Source organism: Dermochelys coriacea, chromosome 7, assembly GCF_009764565.3.
Source record: "Dermochelys coriacea isolate rDerCor1 chromosome 7, rDerCor1.pri.v4, whole genome shotgun sequence".
Taxonomy (NCBI): domain Eukaryota; kingdom Metazoa; phylum Chordata; order Testudines; family Dermochelyidae; genus Dermochelys; species Dermochelys coriacea.
In genome coordinates this window covers 28,078,413-28,100,267 of record NC_050074.1, presented here as the reverse complement: position 1 = coordinate 28,100,267, position 21,855 = coordinate 28,078,413, and the positions used below count along the sequence as shown (strand labels likewise).

At 40.5% G+C, this 21,855-nt stretch overlaps 1 protein-coding gene across 7 annotated transcripts in view; it reads left to right on the top strand.

Annotated features, from left to right (window-relative positions):
• Nucleotides 1-274: 274 nt before the first annotated feature.
• Nucleotides 275-21,855, top strand: part of CACNA2D3 (calcium voltage-gated channel auxiliary subunit alpha2delta 3) — a 732,114-nt gene continuing 710,533 nt past the window's right edge. For 2 of the 7 annotated variants that reach the window (XR_006282707.1, XM_043518754.1), the window contains exons 1-2: nucleotides 792-1,467; nucleotides 2,046-2,127. Coding sequence is in view for 6 of the 7 variants with exons in the window: in XM_043518754.1 (XP_043374689.1) it covers nucleotides 1,355-1,467; nucleotides 2,046-2,127 (195 nt within the window). In the remaining variant the exon portion in view is untranslated. Of the gene's footprint in view, nucleotides 641-781; nucleotides 1,468-2,045; nucleotides 2,128-21,855 lie in introns of those variants that run through there. The other 5 variants (XM_043518751.1, XM_038411606.2, XM_038411603.2 and 2 more) reach the window with 4 other exon arrangements.

Genomic DNA, 21,855 nt, shown 5'->3' with positions numbered 1-21,855 from the left:
TTCCCGGTATGCTTATTTTATGTTAAAGTTCAAATACTATTTTAAGTCTTTTGGAGGTAGAGGGTTGGAACAAGCAAAGCCGGGGGAGGGAAGAGAGGCGAGAAACCAGGGCAGGGGAGGTTAAAACACACCAAAAATACCTGGATCAATCATTCCTGCTTCCTAGCTGCTCTCTCTGTGGAATAGCGAAGTGAGCACAGGCTCACTTCGCTAAGGGGAATTCCTGCACAAGCTCCAATTAATAATTCATTCATAGGCTCCAGTCCCTTAGCCTGCATTGATTCACTCAGGCTGCATTTCCTTTCATTCATAAGCCTTTCCCCGTCCTGATCTTGCCGGAGAGCGACTCGCCGCAGCGCTCAGCCAGGGAGGACGCTGCAAACGTGCCTTCGTGCCCGCTCAATGTGCGAACCTGCCCTAAGCCCGGGGCCCGGGAATCCGCCGCTCCTGCGTCTCAACCTGCCCCTTCGCCCAGGGTCCGCTCTGCCGGCTCTTCCCCCTCGCGGCGACTCTGCGGCCGGGATGCTCGGCTGTTTCCGGCGCGAGGGGCTGAGCTGCAGCCAGCGTCCATCTCCGCCGGAGGGCTGGGTGGCAGATGCTTGTCAGCAGCAGAGCACGCTCTGAATTGGCCAGGGCTCCGGTGGGTGTACGCGACCCCCCCCCCTCCCGCTCCTGCCGAGCCCTTCCCAGCTCAGCCCCGTGGGCAAAGTGCACTGCTCCCCTCAGCTTCCCCCCCCCCCGCCCCGGCAAGGGCTGAGGCGCACTCCGGGCTCCTCCCGACCTTGGCCCTTGGTCCCTCTCCTCCCGTGCCCGCTTTGCGCGCTCGGGCTCGCGCTAGCCCACTAGAAGGCTGCTCCCACGGAACCAGTGCATTGCCTGACTGGACCTGGGATGGAGGCTGGAGTTGACCGGAGACCTCTCGGCAGCTTCCCATTTGTCAAGTGAGCCGTACCGGCCAGGAGGCGGCCTCCCCGCTTGGACTCCCGGGAGGCTGCTTCCCCGCTGCTAGGGGCGCTTCGGAGCCGCGCCAGGGCACTGAAGTCACTCCCGCGGGCGGCGGAGTTGTAAAGAACTACGCGCCAAGTGGCTGCAGCGGCGCTGGAAAACGCTTCGCTGTTGCAAGGACACAATAGTTTTTTCAAGTCATTAGAGCTTTTTCTCTGGCCCTCTCTTCCGTTACGCAGAGAGGGCCATTCCTGGGAGGGATGAGGATGGAGCTGTGATTCATTATTATTTTTTTTTTTTTTTCTTCCCCAGCGCTGCTTTGGTGGGGGAGAGGCTTAGCCAGCAGCTCTGCTGTTGAGATCAACTCTGCTCGAATTTCCCTAAGTCTTCTCAGCCTCTCGGAGAAACCATGATTTTGAACCTACTCCGGGCGTTTTGGGGGGTCTTCTTTATTTTCTGGACAGCTTTTAACACGGCCCTAGTGGACGTGGTCGGATCGGAGCAGCAGATCCCTTTGTCGGTGTAAGTGTCTTCATGTTTTTGCTCTCCGACCGCGCTCCAGGGGTGAAAACTTGGAATCCCGGTGTCTAAGTTTTTGTTTGTTGCAGATGTTTGACTGCTCAGAGCATTTTATTCCCTTGCCAGTTCTGTTTGAAGTCCAGTGCCAATGATTAACTCACTGATGCTTGAATTTATTTTTGGGGGGTGGGGGGTAAACAGATATAGAAACTAAAGTTAAGAGCCTTTATGTTTGGAGGTGATGCATTTACTCTAATATGCTGATTTCTCAGCTTCCATTGCTGTCCTGCTATTTCATCTTCTTTCTTGCAGCCAATTAGTATGTTAGAGATTATGCAAAAACCTGTCTCTTTACAAATCAGCTTGTTTGTTTTTTAAGTGCAGCTTGAAATCTCAAGCTTTACCTTGGTGTATGAACTACCTGTACCTTGGGGCTTCCACTTGTGAATAGCTCCTCTGTTCTTTTGGTGTGGTGTATTGCTTAGATTCTTTAGAGTGCAGTTGAGGCTGTAGCTGTATGTGTGTTGCCTACTGTAACATGTGTATTACATTTCTTCCTGTCTCTTTTTCCCTCCCCACAGTGTAAAGCTCTGGGCCTCTGCTTTTGGTGGGGAGATCAAATCCATCGCAGCTAAATACTCAGGTTCCCAGCTTCTGCAGAAGGTAAGGCTCTCTCCACTAGTAGTAAGCAATGGTTTTAGCACAGAAAATGGAGGCAGATTTAGTTTTCTAAACAAACGGGAGAGCAGCACATCCTTCGGTCAGAGGGCTTTTTTTTTTTTTTTTTTTTTTTTTTTTTGCTCTGTGTACAGTTCCTAGGCCCTGCTGTCTCTTTGCCCTGCACTGGCTGGAGACTTCCTGATTATCTGGTGATTTTAATGCATTCAGTTCCAAACAAAATTACTTGCTTGTGAAGTGCACAGTGAAGCTTAGAACATTAGCTATTTTATCGTCTTGTTACTCTGGGAGGAGGATGTTTCAGCTTGGGGGAAAAATAACATTTTTCACAGAGAAGCAGCTAACTTCATTCAAGTTGAGCAGAATTAGTGCACATTTTATCATTTGCATCCTGTCTTAGGGATAAGATGACTGCACCATTGTTTATCATCTCTGCTGTTTTTTGCAATCCCATTATTTCCCAATCATCTCTACCCAGTGCTGGGATGTATTACATCATTACAGATAAGGGGAATGAATGTGGTTATCTTCTTGCACAGCTGGGTAATAAACTAGTGAAGTAATGCAAAAACTTGAGAAATTGGCTTAAGTCTACATAATTCTGAAGAGTAATGAGAACACAGAATTGATGATAAGACTTTAATATAAAGTTTCACAGTTCAATTAGAATAGATGCATCTTCTGATAAAAGTTCCATATTGAGAACTTGTTTTTATAGTGGTTGGTTGGTTAAAAATTATGAGAGGTTTAAAAGACTTCAGTATTGCTGTTGTGCAACATTCAATATATGGAAATCCAATAATTTCCAGTATATGAATGCCAATTAATCGGGCAACTTTTTTCAAACAGGACTTTGGTCCAAAGTAACTTGTTATGTATGCTGTGTGGTAATTGTTTATGGCGCATATTTTGCAAGTGCTTATATCCTTTGGAAATTTAGGCAAAGATGGTCTTGCATTGGTGATTCAAAATGTATGCTAAAATTAAAATGGCAGCAATATCTTATTGATATGTAAGAGTACTTGCTGTATAAGGAATTGATTTCAATATTGTTTCCAGTATTGCAAAAACTGAGTAAGTTTAAAATATATAGATCTTAAGAACAAAAGTATTTGGTGTCTTAATGCTTCTCAAGGCCATTACATTGTCTGAATGTAGCATTTTCAGTGTACAGTTTAATCTAATCTAATGTTTTGAGACACACTTCATTCATTGTAGTCCTACTTTAAATACTTCTTTGTATAGTTTGTGCCATCATGCTTTCTGCATAAACAGTTTTGTAATCAGGGAAACACAACAACATTACCTTTTTGAACTGCTGACCAGTATCTAATCAAAACATATTCCATGTTTTGGAAGTGATCAAATGTTGTTCAAATATGTTAATTTTTAATTGAGCATTGCCAGATATGTCCTTTTAGTTAATATGATCTTATTTAACTTTGTCTAAAAGTGTAAAGCTCTGTGCACACGCACATGATTTTCAAAGTTTATCTACTGAAGATAAACTGTGCAATGTTCAATTGCAAAATTCAGAACACGTTTTGATTCTCATAGCTGTTAAGACCATAGTCTGTATAGATCCTTAATCATTCTTTTCTCCACTTAGATACTGATACATTATTACAGAAGTGGTCATATATTTTCCTTTGTTCCCCTCTCACCCCCTGCAAAGTAGTAAGAATTCTTTCTGTTGGTGGTTATGCTATAGGTGACTAGAAGCTACCTCAATGCTCATTTTACCTTTGCATCAGCATCCTTTCTAATTTACCAGCAAATCTATTTGTTTTCACAGCCTGACTATTGTGGGTTTATTCCTTGATATTTTTTTTTTAATTTCTTGCCTTTTTGCCTTTATTATAATAGGTATTTAGGGCTGTATTGCAGATGGTAGGATTTTATTTCCCACCAGCATCTTGCTCGTCATAATTGCGTTTTAATTTTATTTTAAATTCTGTTTGGGACCTGTTCTCTAAAACTTTGCATTTCTCTACATTGATGGTAGTGGATGAGCCAGGATGGTAGAATGCTTTTACAGGTATTCTTCTATAACGTTTTATATTTCCGTTTTCAGTTTATTTATGCAAATCAACACATACCAACCTTGAAGATTTTAAAAGTATAAATGCAAATTTTCAGTGCACATAAGTCAGTGGTAGAATAAATCGCAAGATTTGACAATGTGCTAATACATCAGTGTCCCAGACATGAACACTTTTTCAAGTGTCCAACAATTAAGGATCTGTTTAGAATTATTCTGACAGAATTGGGTTTCTAGAGTTAATGCATTTTAAAATAAGGTTGTGAGTTTACATGAACTGTTTAGCATATTATCTGTGGCTGAAACAATACCTTCCGATTAGGAATATAAAATATTAGCAGATGGAGTTATAAAGCACCTATAAGGCACTATAGCTGATTGGTATAGATTTCTAAGTTGCAAAGTACTCTGAAGTCTTTTTTTTCATATTAATTTTTCACTTAAAGGTGGTTTAGTTTTGTCTTAATGTGGAATAAGCAAAGTTATTTCACAGGAATAAATTTTAAATTGAGACTATGTTTACAGTGCTTCTCGACTATTTTATATATTGAGGCTCAAATGACAACTTGCTAAATTAAATTAAACTGTAAATATCTTTGTGAAGTTTGGCCTTAGAGATATTAACCTATTTAACTTCCATATTAAAATTTAATGTATTAAATTTACATTAATAGTTAGTAAATATTCTAAGTATTGTTACTTTAAGCATTATCATTGACTTTTTGGTAGCAATTTGCATAGAAGTGATGGTTATTCATCATTCTGAAGCAATCTCTACATAAATAAATATACATTTTGTGCTTTCAACTATATAACTAAGTTGAAATATCTATAGACAGGGCATTTCAGCATTCTATTGCTACTTCTAGTCTGGCTATATTATTGTTATGCCCTTAGAAAAATGATTCTTCCAGATTCTGGTCTAGATGAAATTCAAACTGTTCATATGTTTAACTTGCAGAATTCAAGACTAGGCTCTTTTTAAACAAATTACCTTTTTATGAATACAATTTTTTATACTGCATTATTTATCTTTAAAGCAAATGAACACTCTTGTGTATTCAGAACACCCAACTGAGAAAACAGAACAATATTGTTGCTTAGATGTTCCTAATTTAGGGACAGTTTGTCATGTAGATTTGGCATCATAAAAGAAACTGTCTGCATGCTGCTGCAGAGACGCATACTCCAACTAGTTAGCAGATACTGCTGGGTCCTAGGATTCGGTTCAAATTAAATGTCCTATGTGATGTGTTGGTTGGGTTGGGGGTGGGAAGAGAAACACTATTGTTTCCCTTATACTTTCAGAAAGCCTTAACTTCACTTTTCATCTTGACATGCTTTAAAAAGCCATTTCTATAATACTGTGATTATGGCTAATTAGAACTGCAACAGATATGCTAGCATAGTCTGATAGAATAGCCTGAATTTTTACCTACAGGATTCAAATCAGGATTTAAAAGCAGTGGAGATGCTTATTTAACCTGCTGTAATAAGAATTCTGGAAGAGCTTTGTTTGGAAACACTGCTGTTCCCATTCTAAAGTTCACAGTAATAAAGGTTTCCAATTTAATACTGTTGCAGCAGAATGGTGGTAATGAAACACAGGTGATGCACCCTCCTTTAATGTTAAAAATAATTGGGCTTTAGGCAGTAAAGCTCTTCAGCTCCTGTAGAGCGGCTGGTTCTTTAGCCTGGTTTATGCTTTCTCAGGTTTCTATTGGGGAGTCATTTTTTTTTTTTTTTCATACATAGCACACTGACATTCCTTTCTTGAGGCCAGAACTGGCAATATTCCATTTAATCAGTTGATACAGGGGCAATATTAAAAACATCCATTTATTTATCAGCACTTGCTATTTAGGTTTCTTGCTAAATAAAGTTTATCCAAAGCTTTCTTTTTCTTATAGAAGGTATTAAACTGAACTGTCACTGTTACTCAACTTCCTATTATCTTAAATTCTAATCATGTGTATTGTATGCATATGTCAACCGCTTACTTCAAGTGCGTCCATATAGTGGAGCCTCCCAAATCATTGCATTTTTCTCAAAGCATTTTTTCCAGCCAACATAACATCCCTTAAAGTTTTAATTGCATTTTATTTTCCTGAATAGATTTGGTGCTGTATCTTCTAGCTTCTTACAACTATGGAAATGTCCATACAAATCATTATAACAGGTGATTTAGATCATTAGTATTCAGCTGGTGCATCTGACTCACGCAGTACATCCTTTTTTTTTTTTTTTTTCCACCAAATGCATCCGATGAAGTGAGCTGTAGCTCACGAAAGCTTATGCTCTAATAAATTTGTTGGTCTCTAAGGTACCACAAGTCCTCCTTTTCTTTTTGCGAATACAGACTAACACGGCTGCTACTCTGAAACAGTACATCTATCTTGAGTTTTTAAACACATAATGGTGACAAAGTTCACTTTCTATTGATTCAGAGAAATTTAGTCCAATTATGATACTTAATTGCATTTCTTACCCCATGCACCTCACTTTTTAAAAACCTTAATTTTATTTTTTTAATTCAAGGTATATGAATCTGTTGTCTGTATTGGGGTATGGGTCAGTAATATTGCTGATAGCGCAAATTAAAGCAAAAGCATAAATGATTGTCTTGTTGGACACTGGCTTTAAATTTTATGCCAGTTTGATTATTTTTGTCCTTGCAAAGAAGCAATACTGTATTGCGTCGTCTTAGCCTTTTTTAAAATCACAAGCATATTTACTCCTAACATTATTTTGATTATATTCATTTCTTACTAAGTTTTTATTATCATATCAACATCACATTAAGTAAATTGTATAGCTTCAAGTTTGTGCTCAGCAAAACTTCTGGGTGTCTCGTACAACTAAATAAAAATTGTCATTACAAAATGATAGATTAAAAACACTGTAATCCTAGATTTTTTTGCTTGAGTCATTTTAAAAACTTGCGGGTTTTTTTTTATGCATCACTTGTTCCATCTCCTTTTAATCTGGGCACTTATTTGAGCCACATACCCCAGAAAGCTACTCTCCACACCAAACTGATTATCAAGCATTTAATGAGCTTGGATATTACATGAGTGAATTTCCTTGGAAGGATGCTTTTTGTTTCCCTTTCCTCAAGGAAAAAAAAAAACCAGATGCTTATGCAGTCTACTGCACTGAAGAAGCTGTAGCACACCATAAAAAAATTTTCAGAAAAGGTCCTTATTTAATATCAGTTATGGATCTAGTTGTAATATATGGATACTCTCTCGCTTTCCATAGCTCAATGTAGTCTCAGTTAGACAGAGGATTCTCTCTTCCCTTTTTGGGGTGAAAACCTGGTTCCACTGAAGTAAATACAAAACTCTCATTACCTTCAGCAGAGCCACAATTACACCCTGAGTGTTTAGCCTCCCTAACTGACAGCTCTGGAATGTGAACCATTGCTTAATGTTTTTGTAATCTACCATATAGTCTATTTTTGCCTGAGTCTCATAGTGATTTTTAACCTCTTTTTTTTTTAACTTAAAAGAAAATTGTAATTTCAAGCCATACTGCATTCACTGTTTGTTCACATCAGTGCTGTCTGCATCTGTATAGGTTTTGCAAGCACAGAATGATTTCATTGTTTTTATTATTAAAGGTGAAAGTGTTCTGCTGTTCATATACCGTGGAAATATGAGATGGCTTCAGTAAGTTTACAGTGCATGCATTGTACTTTGAACAGTGTCTTTTAATATGGAAATTTTTGAGGGGACAATCCAACTGGAAAACATTAGCTCTTGAAAGGAAATGAATGCTAATTTCCTCACTTAATGCATTTATGGTCGTTTTTCGCATCCTGTATTGGAAAATGCTGACCTTTCAAGGTTAAAGGAGCCAGTCTCCATGCAAATTACTTTGACAGTGACGGCAGGTAGAGCCATGAACAGATGCCGCATTGTAATAGTGAAGCACTTGTAAGCAACTGCTAATCAATACTCTACACTTGCAAATGTCATTACCATTCTATAGGGTATGATACTTTAAAATAATAAATGGTTAACATATTGTAGAACAGACATTATGTACTGATGGGAAGAAATGTACTCTAGGTTGCTATAGAAATTTCACCAAAAGGCCTGCATAGAATGTTATGATTGCTACTACATGCACTTACAAGGCCCCATTACCATAGTAGCTATGAGCGCTTCACATAGTTCAGATTATATATAATTTTCCAAAATATAGTGGCTATTTTCTGTGACCCACTTTGGCATGTAGCCACCTACTCTGAAAATACCAAGCACAGTGAATTTCAGTCTAAATGCCAAGTCTGCAGTTGGTAGAAAGCCTGAGCAAAAGATGATGCTTTTTCTAAGAGCATTAGGGACCCAGATCCATTTCCAGAAGGAATGGACTCGGATAAGAGCCCCTCTTCAAACAGCAACCCCAGATCTCAGTGACCCGTCTTTGGATGGACAGACAGTGCATTGCTTCTGAGTGCAGGTGTCATGACACTGCATGAGGAAAGAGATACTTTTTAAGCCTACATCTAGACATATTGGTAGCAACTAGCATCTCAAATTTGCAGCCAGGTCCAGTGAATTGACAGCCAATGCAGGCTCTATAGAACACAGGTGTGATATGATCTCCTGTTTAAGAGGCAGGTAACTGCATGCTGTACGAGGTAGAGCTCCTGCCTGGCCTTCAGTGGAAGCCCCAGACAGAGCACAGTGTGGGAAGTCTAGGCTTGAGATGACCAAAGGAATTGGTAATCATGGCAAGGTCCACACTTGAGAGGAAAATATGTAATCTCTTAACTGGCCAAAAGGAAACTACTATAAATTTCTTAAGAGATTCCCCCTCCCCCTTTTTAATCATACTGTTGCTATTTGGGAATGCAGGAGCACAGATGAGCCTACAATAAGGTCCACAAGACTGTGACCCAAGAACCTCTTAATGCCCCTGGCAAGGGAGTGCAGAGGGGTTACAGGAAGCTTCCAAGTCTGGTATATGCATTCTAGCTCACCAAAAAGTGTTTCCCAGTGGTCATTAGTATCACCATGAAATGCAATGCACAGATGTTGTGTAAGGAGCTGTGTAACTGAAAATGTTTTTAAAATCTGTGTGTGTGTGGGGGGGGGGTGGGTCATCAGCAAAGATGGAAAAACCAGTTTCTGTGAGACAACAGGTCTTTACCCATCTATCTGTTAATATGTAAATTGAGTGTTGTCTCCTTCACAGTGGGACTCCTGTCACCAGTCTGGATGGAATGCAACTGAAGGATTGTAAAAAAAATTTCAGGAAGGAGCTAATAGGAAGAGAACAGCAGCTGGGGGAGAGAAACTTAACTTGAGGTGGGCTTCAAAGGGTTTGCTTTGCTATATTTTTGGGGGGCAAAGAAGACACCTGGGCATCCCTGACCTAGGAAGTAAATGGACTGTGCATTTCATGAAAATGGGATCTCAGCCAGGCTTGAAAATGCTGGGAGAGAGAAGCTTCTTTAGATAAAAAGAAAAGGAGTACTTGTGGCACCTTAGACTAACAAATTTATTAGCGCATAAGCTTTCGTGAGCTACAGCTCACTTCATCGGATGCAAGTGAGCTGTAGCTCACGAAAGCTTATGCTCAAATAAATTAGTTAGTCTCTAAGGTGCCACAAGTACTCTTCTTTTTGCGAATATAGACTAACACAGCTGCTACTCTGAAACCTTCTTTAGATAGAAGCTTTACTAAGAGGTAAAGTTCCTGTCTAATTATCTAGCTAGTGTTATGATTTTTTTTATATTTACTTACTATCACTTGATAGTAAACTTATTCTTGTCTTCACCATAAATATATCTAAGCACTGCTGTGGTAAGCAAAGTGATGGTCCTAAGTTGAATCTTACAAGTGTGGGCATACTGTTCCTTTGGGAACAGCAGGCATGGTAATTCTGCGAGTGTTCAGTGAGTGCAAGGAAATGCTCAGAGTATTCAAGGGTTGGTGTGTGCCTATTGTTACCTGTACAGAGAATACAAGGCCTACAACAGCTTGGAAGATTGTGCTGCCAGAAGCGCATGACTTCAGGGAGCTGATCCACAGCCGGCACAGATGAGGCTGTTTACACACTAAGGTCAGGTGGTGGTGAAGTGCCTCACAATCCTGGTACCCCTGGGGAGTGTCACAACCATCCTTTGTTTGTATATTAGCAGAGGCCTTTAGTCAAGAAGGTAGTTGTCATAGTTACAGGGATGCTTGTACTGCTGTCACCTCTTTGGTCTCTGAGTGCACCCTGAACCTCCTGCCCCAGGTCAGAACCCCCTCCTGCACCCCAATCCCCCTACCACAGCCCTGAGCCTTTTCCTGCACTCCAAACCCCTTGGCCCCGGCCTGGAGCTTCCTCCTGTATGCCAAACCCCTTATTCTGGCCCCAGCCCAGAGCCCACACCCCCCAGCTGGAGCCCTCACCCCTCCTGCACCCTAACCCCAAGCCCCCTGAAAGTGAGTGAGGGTAGGGAAGAGTGATTTGTGGGGGGAGTCTGGGGGCAAGGGGCAGAGCAAGGATGTTCAATTTTGTGCAATTAGAAAGTTGGCAACCCTATTTGTAAAGTTCTGGCATGTCTCTACTCTACTTGCTTTAGTCATGCCTCATCACCTACACTTCTGTTTTATATCTGTGTGCTAGCTCGGCATGCAGTGTCTATACTCTACACCGGGGTCGGTAAAATATGGCCCGCAGGCCGGATCTGGCCTATCTAACATTTGTCAGTCCGCCAGGCTCTTTGGCTGTCCCTCTGTGATCGGCAGGCCACTAAAAGTCACAGAGCAGGGCACTCAGGTAGGCTGCCTGCCTGCTGTGGCCCCACACTGCTCTTGGAACCAGCCAGCTGCTGCTGGCATGTCTCTGCACACCCTTGGTGGTGGGGGAGGCCTGTTTGAAGTCTGTTTCCCCCCTTAGCACTCCCTCCAGCTGAAAGAGTGCTCTTTTAAAACCCTATCAGTTCTGTATTCTGTGGTATTTGGTGGCTCCAGGCTGTTTCTGGTCAAACTAGCTTTGTAGGCTGGCAATCATCAAACCGAATAGCCTGCATTGTCCCTTAACATCTCAATAAGTGATTGCTGATAGGTGACTATCTTGAACCATTCTTTTCCTTTCTGCCTGTGTTCTAGAGAGACCCATATTGAGTTGCACCAATATATTCATGCAGTGAAAGCTATCCCAATAATCAGACCAACACATAATGTCATTGAATATTGATGTCCTGGAGGCACTTAGAGTGAGTAGTCATTACCTTATCCCTTGGACAAGATCAGTGACCCCTTTCTTGTGATGCATCTTACTTCAGTAAAAGTCATAAGGATAGGCTATTCCTATGTCCCACAGCAGAACACACAACACTGTTACTATTCTGAGCTAGCCTGGGCATATGATTTTGGAAAAAGTCCATGTGGATAATTCCATCTTCCTACATGTGATGGCCCTAAAGCATTCTGAACCATTTTATCTGCTCTTTGAGTTTATCTCGGTGAACATGCTTATACATATGGCTGTAAAAGATGTTTTTCCTTTTGAATAAATTTTTAGTAGTTTCCTTTTTGGCAGAAGTTTTCTTAAAACCCCTCGTAAAAAGGGTTTCCCTTGTTGGAGCTCTGGAAAGATAAGTTTGGCAGACTCCCCTGAAGTGGTATGTATATAGTGGAGTACACACCATATTAGTACTATTCTTCTGGAATGTCTAAGTAGCTTCTATTCTTCAGATTATCCCAATGAATATGAAACTTGATTATGAATCTAAGTCATAATCAGGATTTGTGTGTGCTTTCAGTCAGGGTGGCAGTCTCGATTTAATCCTGAATTTCTACATAAAAGTGTGGGTTTATAATCTTAAAACATTCTTCACAACTCAGAAATAGATGTAGGTTTCATTTTTAGAAGGCACACACAATACATTTTTAAATGTATTTTTAAAGTGATTGTTTCATTTACCAAAGGTAGTTGAAGCAAATATTTATGAAGCCATAAATAAAGGTGAACTATCTCCAGTTCAACAGGTTAACCATTAATATTTGGAGGATTTTCTTGCCGTGCTGTATTGGGAGGAGAATATCACCAGACAGACATTTAAATTTTTTAACTAAAACAACGTTATCTATTCTGGATTTTTTTTTTCTTCAACAGTGAATATATTGTATAACAAAACAAGCATCAATTTTTGAATTTAGTTAAACATTCAAGTTTTTTAAAATCAGGTTTGTTTTTTGTTAAAATTGTTTAACTAAAATAGTGTGGTTTTTTTTCTTTTTAAAGAAAACAAACAACCCAAAATTAATAGACTGTGTCAGCCAGGTCAACATGAGAAACTTAAAATATTAGCTTCTGCCGCTAACTCGGTCGTCTTCACCTTCATTTTCCTGTTCATAATCTGGAAGAGAATACAAGCTTTCCTGCTTTTTTCATGTCCCCAAACGATTTCTCAATTTGGAATGAATTAGTCTAAAGGAAGAAAATATTCTTTCTACACCGGCAGAAGAAGTTACTGCTCTTAAAAGTGAGATCATCACTTCAGTAGTCTCCGAATCCAAGTGCTTAAGTGACTTTCACCAGTTCACTGGTGTGACAGTCTTTAAAAACATTAGCAAACATATATTTCTTGAATGGTTTGTATTCCCAGACTGGGTCTCTTTTATGGCCTGCTGCCATTATAGGTTTTCCTTCTAGTGAGAGAATGGTATGGTCGATCTCAAATAAATGAAGGCTAAACTCGGAAAGACCTCAAGACTTCTGGAATATGCTACTCAAACAGTTTCACTTTAGTTTCTACTGCCTGTCCCTCCCTTCTCACGTTTATCTCCTGACTTCTTCTCCTTGTCCAGATCTATTCCGCCCCGACTATCTTCTGTTCATTGAACTTTTTGAAACTTTGCACTTTTAGAGAGAAGTAAGGGATTGACTCGGTGTACACAAATTTGCAGAGGAACAGTAGGGTTGAGGACTGTTCTCACCTCTATTTTAGTTTTATTTTATTTAAAACCATTTTTTCTGTTAATTTGCTTATCTCGAGAGACACAAATTCTGTCTGAGAACTGCAAAACTAAGCATCTCTGATGGTATCTTCCAGACTGAGTACTGAGTCCTATTGGGTAGATAGAAAGATTGAACCTAAATCTATACAGAAGCCCTTCCAACACCGTGAGATTGGGTCCTTAATCCATGAATTATTGGAACTCGTATAAACTTTTCTTATTCATTACATGAATATATTGTCATACTATAGAATTATAATTTATAATCCCATTCCATGATGAAAAGGAGTACTTGTGGCACCTTGGAGACATCCTCAAATTTGTTAAGCTTTTGTGAGCTACAGATCACTTCATCGGATGCATTCAGTGGAAAGCTGTAGCTCACAAAAGCTTTAGTCTCAAATTTTAGTCTCTAAGATGCCACAAGTACTCCTTTTCTTTTGTGAATACAGACTAACCCAGCTGCTACTCTGAACCTGTATTCCATGATGAGATCTTTGAGCTATAATGTATCTTAATTAAAACTCCTTAGATCATTTTTTCCTCCAAAAGCATTTTATCAAATGCTATTTAAATAAAAATCCATTTAAATTAAAAACAAAACATTGAGTTTTATCCATCCTGCTTTCATTACTGATAACTAGGCAACCTAGTTATGAAAAAGTTGCATCGGATGCTTAACTCCACTGATTCACTTTCATAACAAAACTGACTGAATCTTAAGATTTACGAACTTTGAGTTATTTTTTTTCACTTGTTTTATAGCTGGAATTGGAACTGGAATTTCTGAAGTTACAAGAAAGCTTTTCTGCTGATTATTTCCATTGTGTTGCAAGGATGACAATACAGTATTTTCTCATTATATTTTAGACAGATTCAATTTGATTATACTTAAGAAAAGCATCCAAAATCTGAAATTCCAGTTTCTCAGCATTTTTCTACTCAACATCTTAGCCTTTTAGCAAAATTTTTGAAGTCCTAGTTATTTAGTGGCATTTGTACCTCTAAATATAGAAAACTTGATGGTCTTTACTAACTTGTATTAAGCTCTGTGAACAGACATTTAATATTTGAATACATTTGTCAAAGTATTAGCCAGATTTTAAATAAGTAAAAAAGAATACAGATGCTGATTCAATTGCACATTAATATAGTCTGCAATTGTATCAGGGCACAAAGGAAAATGAACTTTCTTCTGCAATTCTGCTTCTTTTCCCTTGATACGTTCTGTCCTTGTTTACCTTGCTACCTTTGTGTGTGCCTGCTGTCTTTACTCATTTTTTTTTTTAACAGTTTGCATTGGCTTTCTGCTACTGACTACCCCATGCATGTTGTCTTGTTTTGTTAGAGCAGTGTTGTAAACCCATTTTCCCATTGGGGCAATGCTTTTTTTTAAATGGTACCCTAGATGGTTTTGGTAGATTACTTAGAAATCATTATGGGGTTGTAGAGATGGTGGTGAAAACTTCATGTTTTTACAGTTACAGAATGATTGTACAATTTCTGGAATACAGAGCATGCCCTACCTTCCATCACCTGTATTGTACTATACCAGGCATTTAATTGGTTCAAGGGTGGGTGTTACAGGCTCCTACTGCATTTCCTGTAACTTGGGGTAGGCTTATCTTCAGCCTACCCCACTGGACTGCAGCTCACCCTGTCCTACCGCCCTCCTCCCACCCCTGTAAGGAGGACAGAAGTTGCAGAAGGGTCTGGACGTCCCATGAGCCTAAAGCAAAATCCCAGGTATTTTACCTGTATTAACTGTTCATTTTCTCCTTTTAATCACACTGGAAACTGGCCACAAGTTGCAACTACGGTACTTAACAAATCCACCAAGTTACCTCTGTTATCGGTACTAAGTGCACTTGTACTTAACCCACTGGGGCTTGAAGCTCCTGTGAGGAAAAGGGAAGAATTCCCTTGTCCTCTGCTAATTGGCCCATGGGAGAGGAAGTTCCTTCTTGTCTGTCAAATGGCTGATCAGCTAGACACGCAGCATCTGTCAGGCTGGATTCCTGTTCCAAGTTCAGAGTGGTTCAGGTGGGGCTGCTGGAACAGAGTGGAAAGAGGCTCCATGTGGCCCCTATTCCAGGTTAAATCCTGGGAGCTAGGGAATACTGGCTCATGACTTCAGGGAGCTGTTGGCAGTGAGTGGGCACATGGCCGAAAGAGCCAATGGGAAGGCTAGAACTTTTAAAAATTGAAACAAGACTCCCTTTTGTCTGTCTTGTTGTTCTTGGAGAGGCAGACAAGGCTGCAACTCTGCTGTAAGAAGCTTGGGGCCAGGTATGAAAAATCATCGGTATACCTAGAAACTATTCATGTGAAACCCCAGATATGTAAGTAGATCAGGAAATGTCTAGGACAGAGATCAGCAACCTTTGGCACGCGGCCTGTCAGGGAAATCCACTGGTGGGCCGGGCTGGGCCAGGCCGGGCCAGTTCATTTACCTGCAGCGTCTGCAGGTTCAGCTGATCACAGTTCCCACTGGCTGCGGTTTGCTGTTCCAGGCCAATGGGGGCTGCGGGAAGCGATGTCCAGCACGTCGCTTGGCCCATGCCACTTCCCACAGCCCCCATTGGCTTGGATTGGCGAGCTGTGGCCAGTGGGAGCTGTGATCGACCAAACCTGCGGACCCTGCAGGTAAACAAACCATCCCAGCCCACCAGCGGATTTCCCTGATGGGCCGCGTGCCAAAGGTTGCCGATCCCCAGCCTAGGAAGATGTGATCTGGTTTCTTTTTATTTCTTTGTGGCTTGTGGACTCCTCTGTGCTAACCCTAGATGCTTTTGTTTGCTTATAACCTTTTAAGCTGGACCTCAAGATGCTATTCTTGTAGTTGCCCTTTTTTAAATCTAGCAATAGCCTAAGTTTCCCAGATGTATTTTCTTTTGGTTTTTTAATAAAGTTTACCTTTTTTAAAGAACAGAATTGGATTTGTGTTTCTGCACATGTGTAATTAGCTGGTGGCAACAGTTGATTTCCTTTGTTTTTCTTTCTCAGCTCTTCCCTGGAAGTGGGGGTCAAAGGGCTTGAGGGTACCCCACAGGAAGGAATTCCCAAGTGCGCCTTCCTGGGTTCTCAAAGAAGTTTTGCACTTGGGTGGTGGCAGCATTTACCAATCCAACATCAGAGGAAAAGCTGTAACCTTAGGAGTTTATACAAGCCTGGAGTGGCCAGTATTTTTAGTCCTTGTGGGCCCCCACCTTCTGCTCTCAAAGTGCCAGAGAGGGGAATTAACCTTAACAGTAGCATTCAAAAAAACATGATCTCAAAGTTTGACAGGTGTATGTGAATGGGAGACTCAAAGTTGTATACAGAAAATGTGCTGTGTACAGTGATCTCAGTCAGAGAATTTATCTGTAATTAGGAATGAGTAAAGTGGGTTGAAACTAGGCCAAAACAAATTGAAAGTGTGAGTTTGTAAACTTAACTGAAAGTTGAATGTTACTGGGTTTGGGTCTTTTCTGAGGGGGAAAGGAAGAAGCAGAAAGGAGGAGAGGAAGAATTCAGTGGAAAAAACAGTTGGGAAGTAAAGCAGAGCAAAGAATGGGAAATGAAAAAAATACAGAGATGGTGTAAATAGAGCAGGGACAAGAAAAGCAAAATTATTAAAAACATGGTATTCAATTGTGCTTAGAAGTCCTGATCAGAATGACAAGCCTGTTGTGTTTTGCACTATACTCACACAGCAATTGACATAGATTTCTAGAAAAAGATCTATACATGGTGAGGGGGAAACCCATCTATGGAGAAAATATAGTCTAGAACAGTGGTTCCCAAACTAGGGATGCAGCTTGTTCAGGGAAAGACCCTGGTGGGCCAGGCAGGTTTGTTTACCTGCCGCGTCTGCAGGTTCGGTCGATCGCAGCTCCCAGTGGCTGCGGTTTGCCATTCTCTGCCAATGGGAGCTGCGGGAGTGGCGCGGGCCGAGGGACGTGCTGGCTGTCGCTTCCCGCAGCCCCCATTGGCCTGGAGCAGCAAACCATGCCACTAGGAGCTGCGATCAGCCGATCCTGCAGACGCTGCTGGTAAACAGCCCCTGGTGGGCCAGGCAGGTTTTTCTCTGAACAAGTGACACCCCTAGTTTGGGAACCACTGGTCTAGAAAGTAATCTCTTGTTCCAGCCAGCTTTTGTGAAATTGTTTCTTTGCCCAATAAATAAGACTTCCCTTTAGCTAGAAAGGGGGTGTATGGGTGTGAGAGATTTGCAAACTTGAGGTAACTTTGCAAACCTAGAACTGGGTTCACCCAGCCTGTAGTCATTTTACAAACAGGGTATAGTAGGAATCAAATCCCTAGGAAGAAAGGGGTGAAATACTCCTTGCAAACAAATTGCTGTAAGCACATTTAATACTAGTTAGAATTATTTATTTTATAATGCTATAAAGTAAAAACTCTAAAGAGATTTTAATTACTTTTCACTTATGGTTAATTGTTGTGTTGTATTTTTTCTCTTCAAGGCAGTGGGAAGCTTTATGTAAAATGCTAAATTCATGCTTTTGTGGTTCTTGTAGCTGATAAGTTCTCTCTCTCGTTATACTTGCATATTTCTAGTAGTTTTTTTTTTTTTTTTTCGTTTTTAATGGGAGCTCCATTGTGTAAAGGCACTGTTTAAGCATGTAATGAGGGATCTCCTGATCTGGAGAGCTGGATATCTACATAGATAGCACAAACAAAGGGCAGGGGAAAGTAAGCATTGCTTCCCCATCTGTAAAATGGGATTAATAAGGCGCAGACTTTGATTCAGCAAAGTACTTAAGCATGTGTTTGACCTTTAGTTTTCATCAATTCAGAGTCCAAGGCCATAAGGGACCATTGTGATCATTTAGTCTAGGGGTCAGCAACCTATGGCATGCATGCCATAGACTGCACGCGAGCAAATTTTTTTTTTTAATGGCACGCTGCTGCCTGCTAAGTCCCAGCTGCCAGCCCAGCTCAGCCCACTGCCAAACCCAGGCTGCAGCGGGCTGAGCGGGACCGGGGCCAGGACCCCAGCAGGCAGCAGCGTGCCATTAAAAATCCTGCCTGCCTCGGCCCCCTCTTCTCCACGCCTGCCCTGACCCCTACACCTCAACATCCCTGTCCTCTGCCTTGACCTCCAGCACCCCCCTACATACCCAGCCCCCATGCCCTGACTCTTTCACCCCCCCTGCATTCCCACCCCCACCCTGAGCACCAAACAGGAGCTCCTGCACCCCTCACACCAAATGGGAGCTGTCCATGTAAGCACTCCACACCCAAACCTCCTGCCCCCACCCTGAGCCCCCTCCCTCATTCTAGCTCCTGGCCAAACCTTGCACCCCAACCCACAGCCAGCTCCTTCACCCCCAGCCCTGTGCTCAGTGCACTCCCACCCTCAGTTCAATGCAGAGAGAGCTCAGCCTGCTGCTGACCTAGGTGAATGGAACCCCAGGCTGGCAGCGGGCTGAGTGGACCAGTGGCATAAGATCAGCATTTTAATTTAATTTTAAATTAAACTTCTTAAACATTTTGAAAACCTTGTTTACTTTACATACGACAATAGTTTAATTATTTACTATATAGATTTGTAGAGAGACCTTCTAAAAAAACGTTAAAATGTATTACTGGCACACACACAACCTTTAAATTAAAGTGAATAAATGAAGACTCGGCACACCACTTCTGAAAGGTTGTCGACCCCTGATCTAGTCTGACGTCCTGTATAACACAGACCATAGGACTTCCCCAAAATTCCTGCAGCATATTTTTTTAGAAAAACATCCAATCTAGATTTTAAAATAGTCAGTGATGGAGAATCCACCACAACTCCTTGGTAAATTGAACCATGATTGATTAACCTCACCATCATTTAAAAATGTACGCTTTACTGCCAGTCTGAATCTGCCTTGCTGCAACTTTCAGCCATTTGTCTGCTAGGTAGAAGCCTGTTTCTCCATGTAGATACTTATAGACCGTAATCAAGTCACCTCTTGACCTTCTTCTTAAGATGCATAGATTGAGTTCCTTGGGTTTATCACGATAAGGCATGTTTTCTAATAATTTAATCATTTCTCATGGCTCTTCTCTGAATCCTCTCCAGTTTATCAATATCCTTCCTGAATTATGGACACCAGAACTGGACACAGTGTTTCACTAGTTGTACCAGTGTTAAGTACAGAGCGTAAAATAACTTAAGATTCCTGTTTTTGCATCCTAGGATTGTAGCAGGCTTTATGGCCAAAACATTGCACTAGGAACTCAGTCTTTTTCAGAGTCACTGTATCCCAAGATATTGTTCCCAATCCTGTAATATTCTGTGTTCCTAGATGTGTATATATTCACATTTGGCCATATTAAGCCACATCTTGTTTGCCTGAGCCTAGTTTACCAAGTGATCCAGATAGCTCAGCATCAGTGACCTGTCCCCTTCATTGTTTACCACTCCCCCAATTCTTGTCATCTGCAAACTTTGTCAGTGGTGGTTTTCTTTTCTTTTCTTTCAGGTCATTAATAAAAATATTAAATAGCATAGGGCCAAGAACCAGTCCCTCCAGGAGCCCATTAGAAATATGCCATCTAATGAAGATTTCCCCACCTATATTTTGAGACCTATCAGTTAGCCAGTTCTTAATCCATTTAACTTGTGCCATATTAACTTTATATTCTATTTTTTAATCAAATGTCATGTGGTACCAATTAAACGCACCTCACAGAAATCTAAGTATATCACATCAACACTATTAATTTACTTAATGGGCCTTCAGTAAGTTGGGAGATCCTGATTCCATTGACTTTTATATAGGGACAGGATTTCACTTATGGACTTTAGAATGTGTTAAAGTTAGTCATAGGCTTAAGTGCTTGTGCTGAATCTGGGCCACAGAGGTTGTGACTTGAGCAAGGCCACACAAATTCTATTGCAGAGCCATAAATAGAACCCAGCTCTAGTGAGTCCAAGTCAAGTACCTTCCTCTCAACAGGCGGTAAACAGTACTGTACAGTATTGATGCACCTGGCTTCTGCAGCTCTCTGGCCTAACAAACTGGAATTTCTGCAGCAGCCTCAATTAAATAAAAGAAACTAAATTAATAAATTTAATTAATTAATGTGAAAATGAATATTGTACTCTGTTCACCATTATTACTTATTTTATATTAATTTAAACTTATTTTATGCTGTTGCCAGTTTTTGATATGCAAAGGCTTTCTGCATCAAAAATATATCTCTACTATAAAAGTTGTAGCAAAGCTGGAGGTTGGGAGCATTTGGCACCTATTGAGCAGTGAGTGGTGGTGGGATAAACATAAGCTTTATATGTCTACTAAGATGTTAAGAAGTACCATAAATGTTAACACTGTTTTATTTATTTATTTTTAGGTTTCAGAGTAAACAAATTAAGGTGAATGGGGAAGCTAATGCTCCTCAGAGCTGTTATTTCAGTCAGTCTGTAGACTCCAGATGAAAACAATGCATCAGTTTACACCTGATTGACATTTTCAATGTCGTTTACAATTATGAATGTTAACAGTTCAAAATTTTTATAGTTGGGTACCTACAGTCCATATTTAAGTACCTGAATAAGTGGTCTGAATTTCAGAATAGTTGAGCTCCTTCAACAATCACACTTATACAAATTAAGGAGCTTAACTTTAAGCACCTTTGAACATTTTAGGCTATGATTTTTCTTTTAAATGAAAGTTTAGATGCTGGAGCACAATTCTATGGTGAAATGTGGAATGGACAGGGGTGGGGTGTGGATTCCTAGACAATTTCTGGAGTGTTGCAATCACTGATATTTTATCATTTTATTATTTTGTCATAACACTTCATTATTTTACCGGTTTTTTTTATAAAATATGCTTGGAAAGTGCAATCTTGAGGATTAATGTGTGTATATTCTTCTGTCCTATTTTTGTACAGGGAATTCCAACAGATGCCATAACTCACCTATGCTTTTACTTTAAATTTGTACTGTATCATAAAGCTTGATGGAAGTTTGAAATATGAAGTGAGTACTCAGGCTCTCTGTTACAATGCCATGTATATAACATCTCTTGTATTGTGCTTTGTTGAGGCAGAGGCTGGAAATGCTGTAAGGCACAATATGGATAAGAGCTAATCTGTTGCAGCCATGGACTATCAGCATTCAAGTCCTAACATAAAGCTTTACTCCTAGCCTCCTCCTAGTTTCCATTATCAGTGAAAATGTCTAATGTAATATTTATAGCATCATGTACAAACGGTGGCCATAGGTTTTTTTGAACAGCTGTCATAAAATGATATGATACAGCTGAAGTTTGAATATTCTTGCTTTTCATCTTTGGTGTCTGGTAGCTATAAAATCTAATCTGTCGCAAACCTGAGCAGAGTGATCCACTACAAGTTAGGCTTTCATTCATATAGAATGTAGATTTTCTCTTTAAGAAAACTAGCCACTAATTAAACCATATTAAGTGGCTTGATATGCAATCTAGCAGTGTAGTCAATGACCCAAAATGAAAATACTGGCTAGAGTCAGTAGGGGAGGACATTCACACTGTAAGATCCTGACTAAAGTTTGAAAATATCTCTGGATGCCACTGTAAAAAGTACTTTCAGGTAGCAGACTGTAGAAATTAGCATATAGTTGTATTCCTCTGCTTTAGGAGAGCAGACTGGATGTTTTCTCTTCCTTGTAGCTCTGTGTGTGTGTGTGTGTGTGTGTGTATCATAAACAAACCGAGGTAGAAGCTCATTGC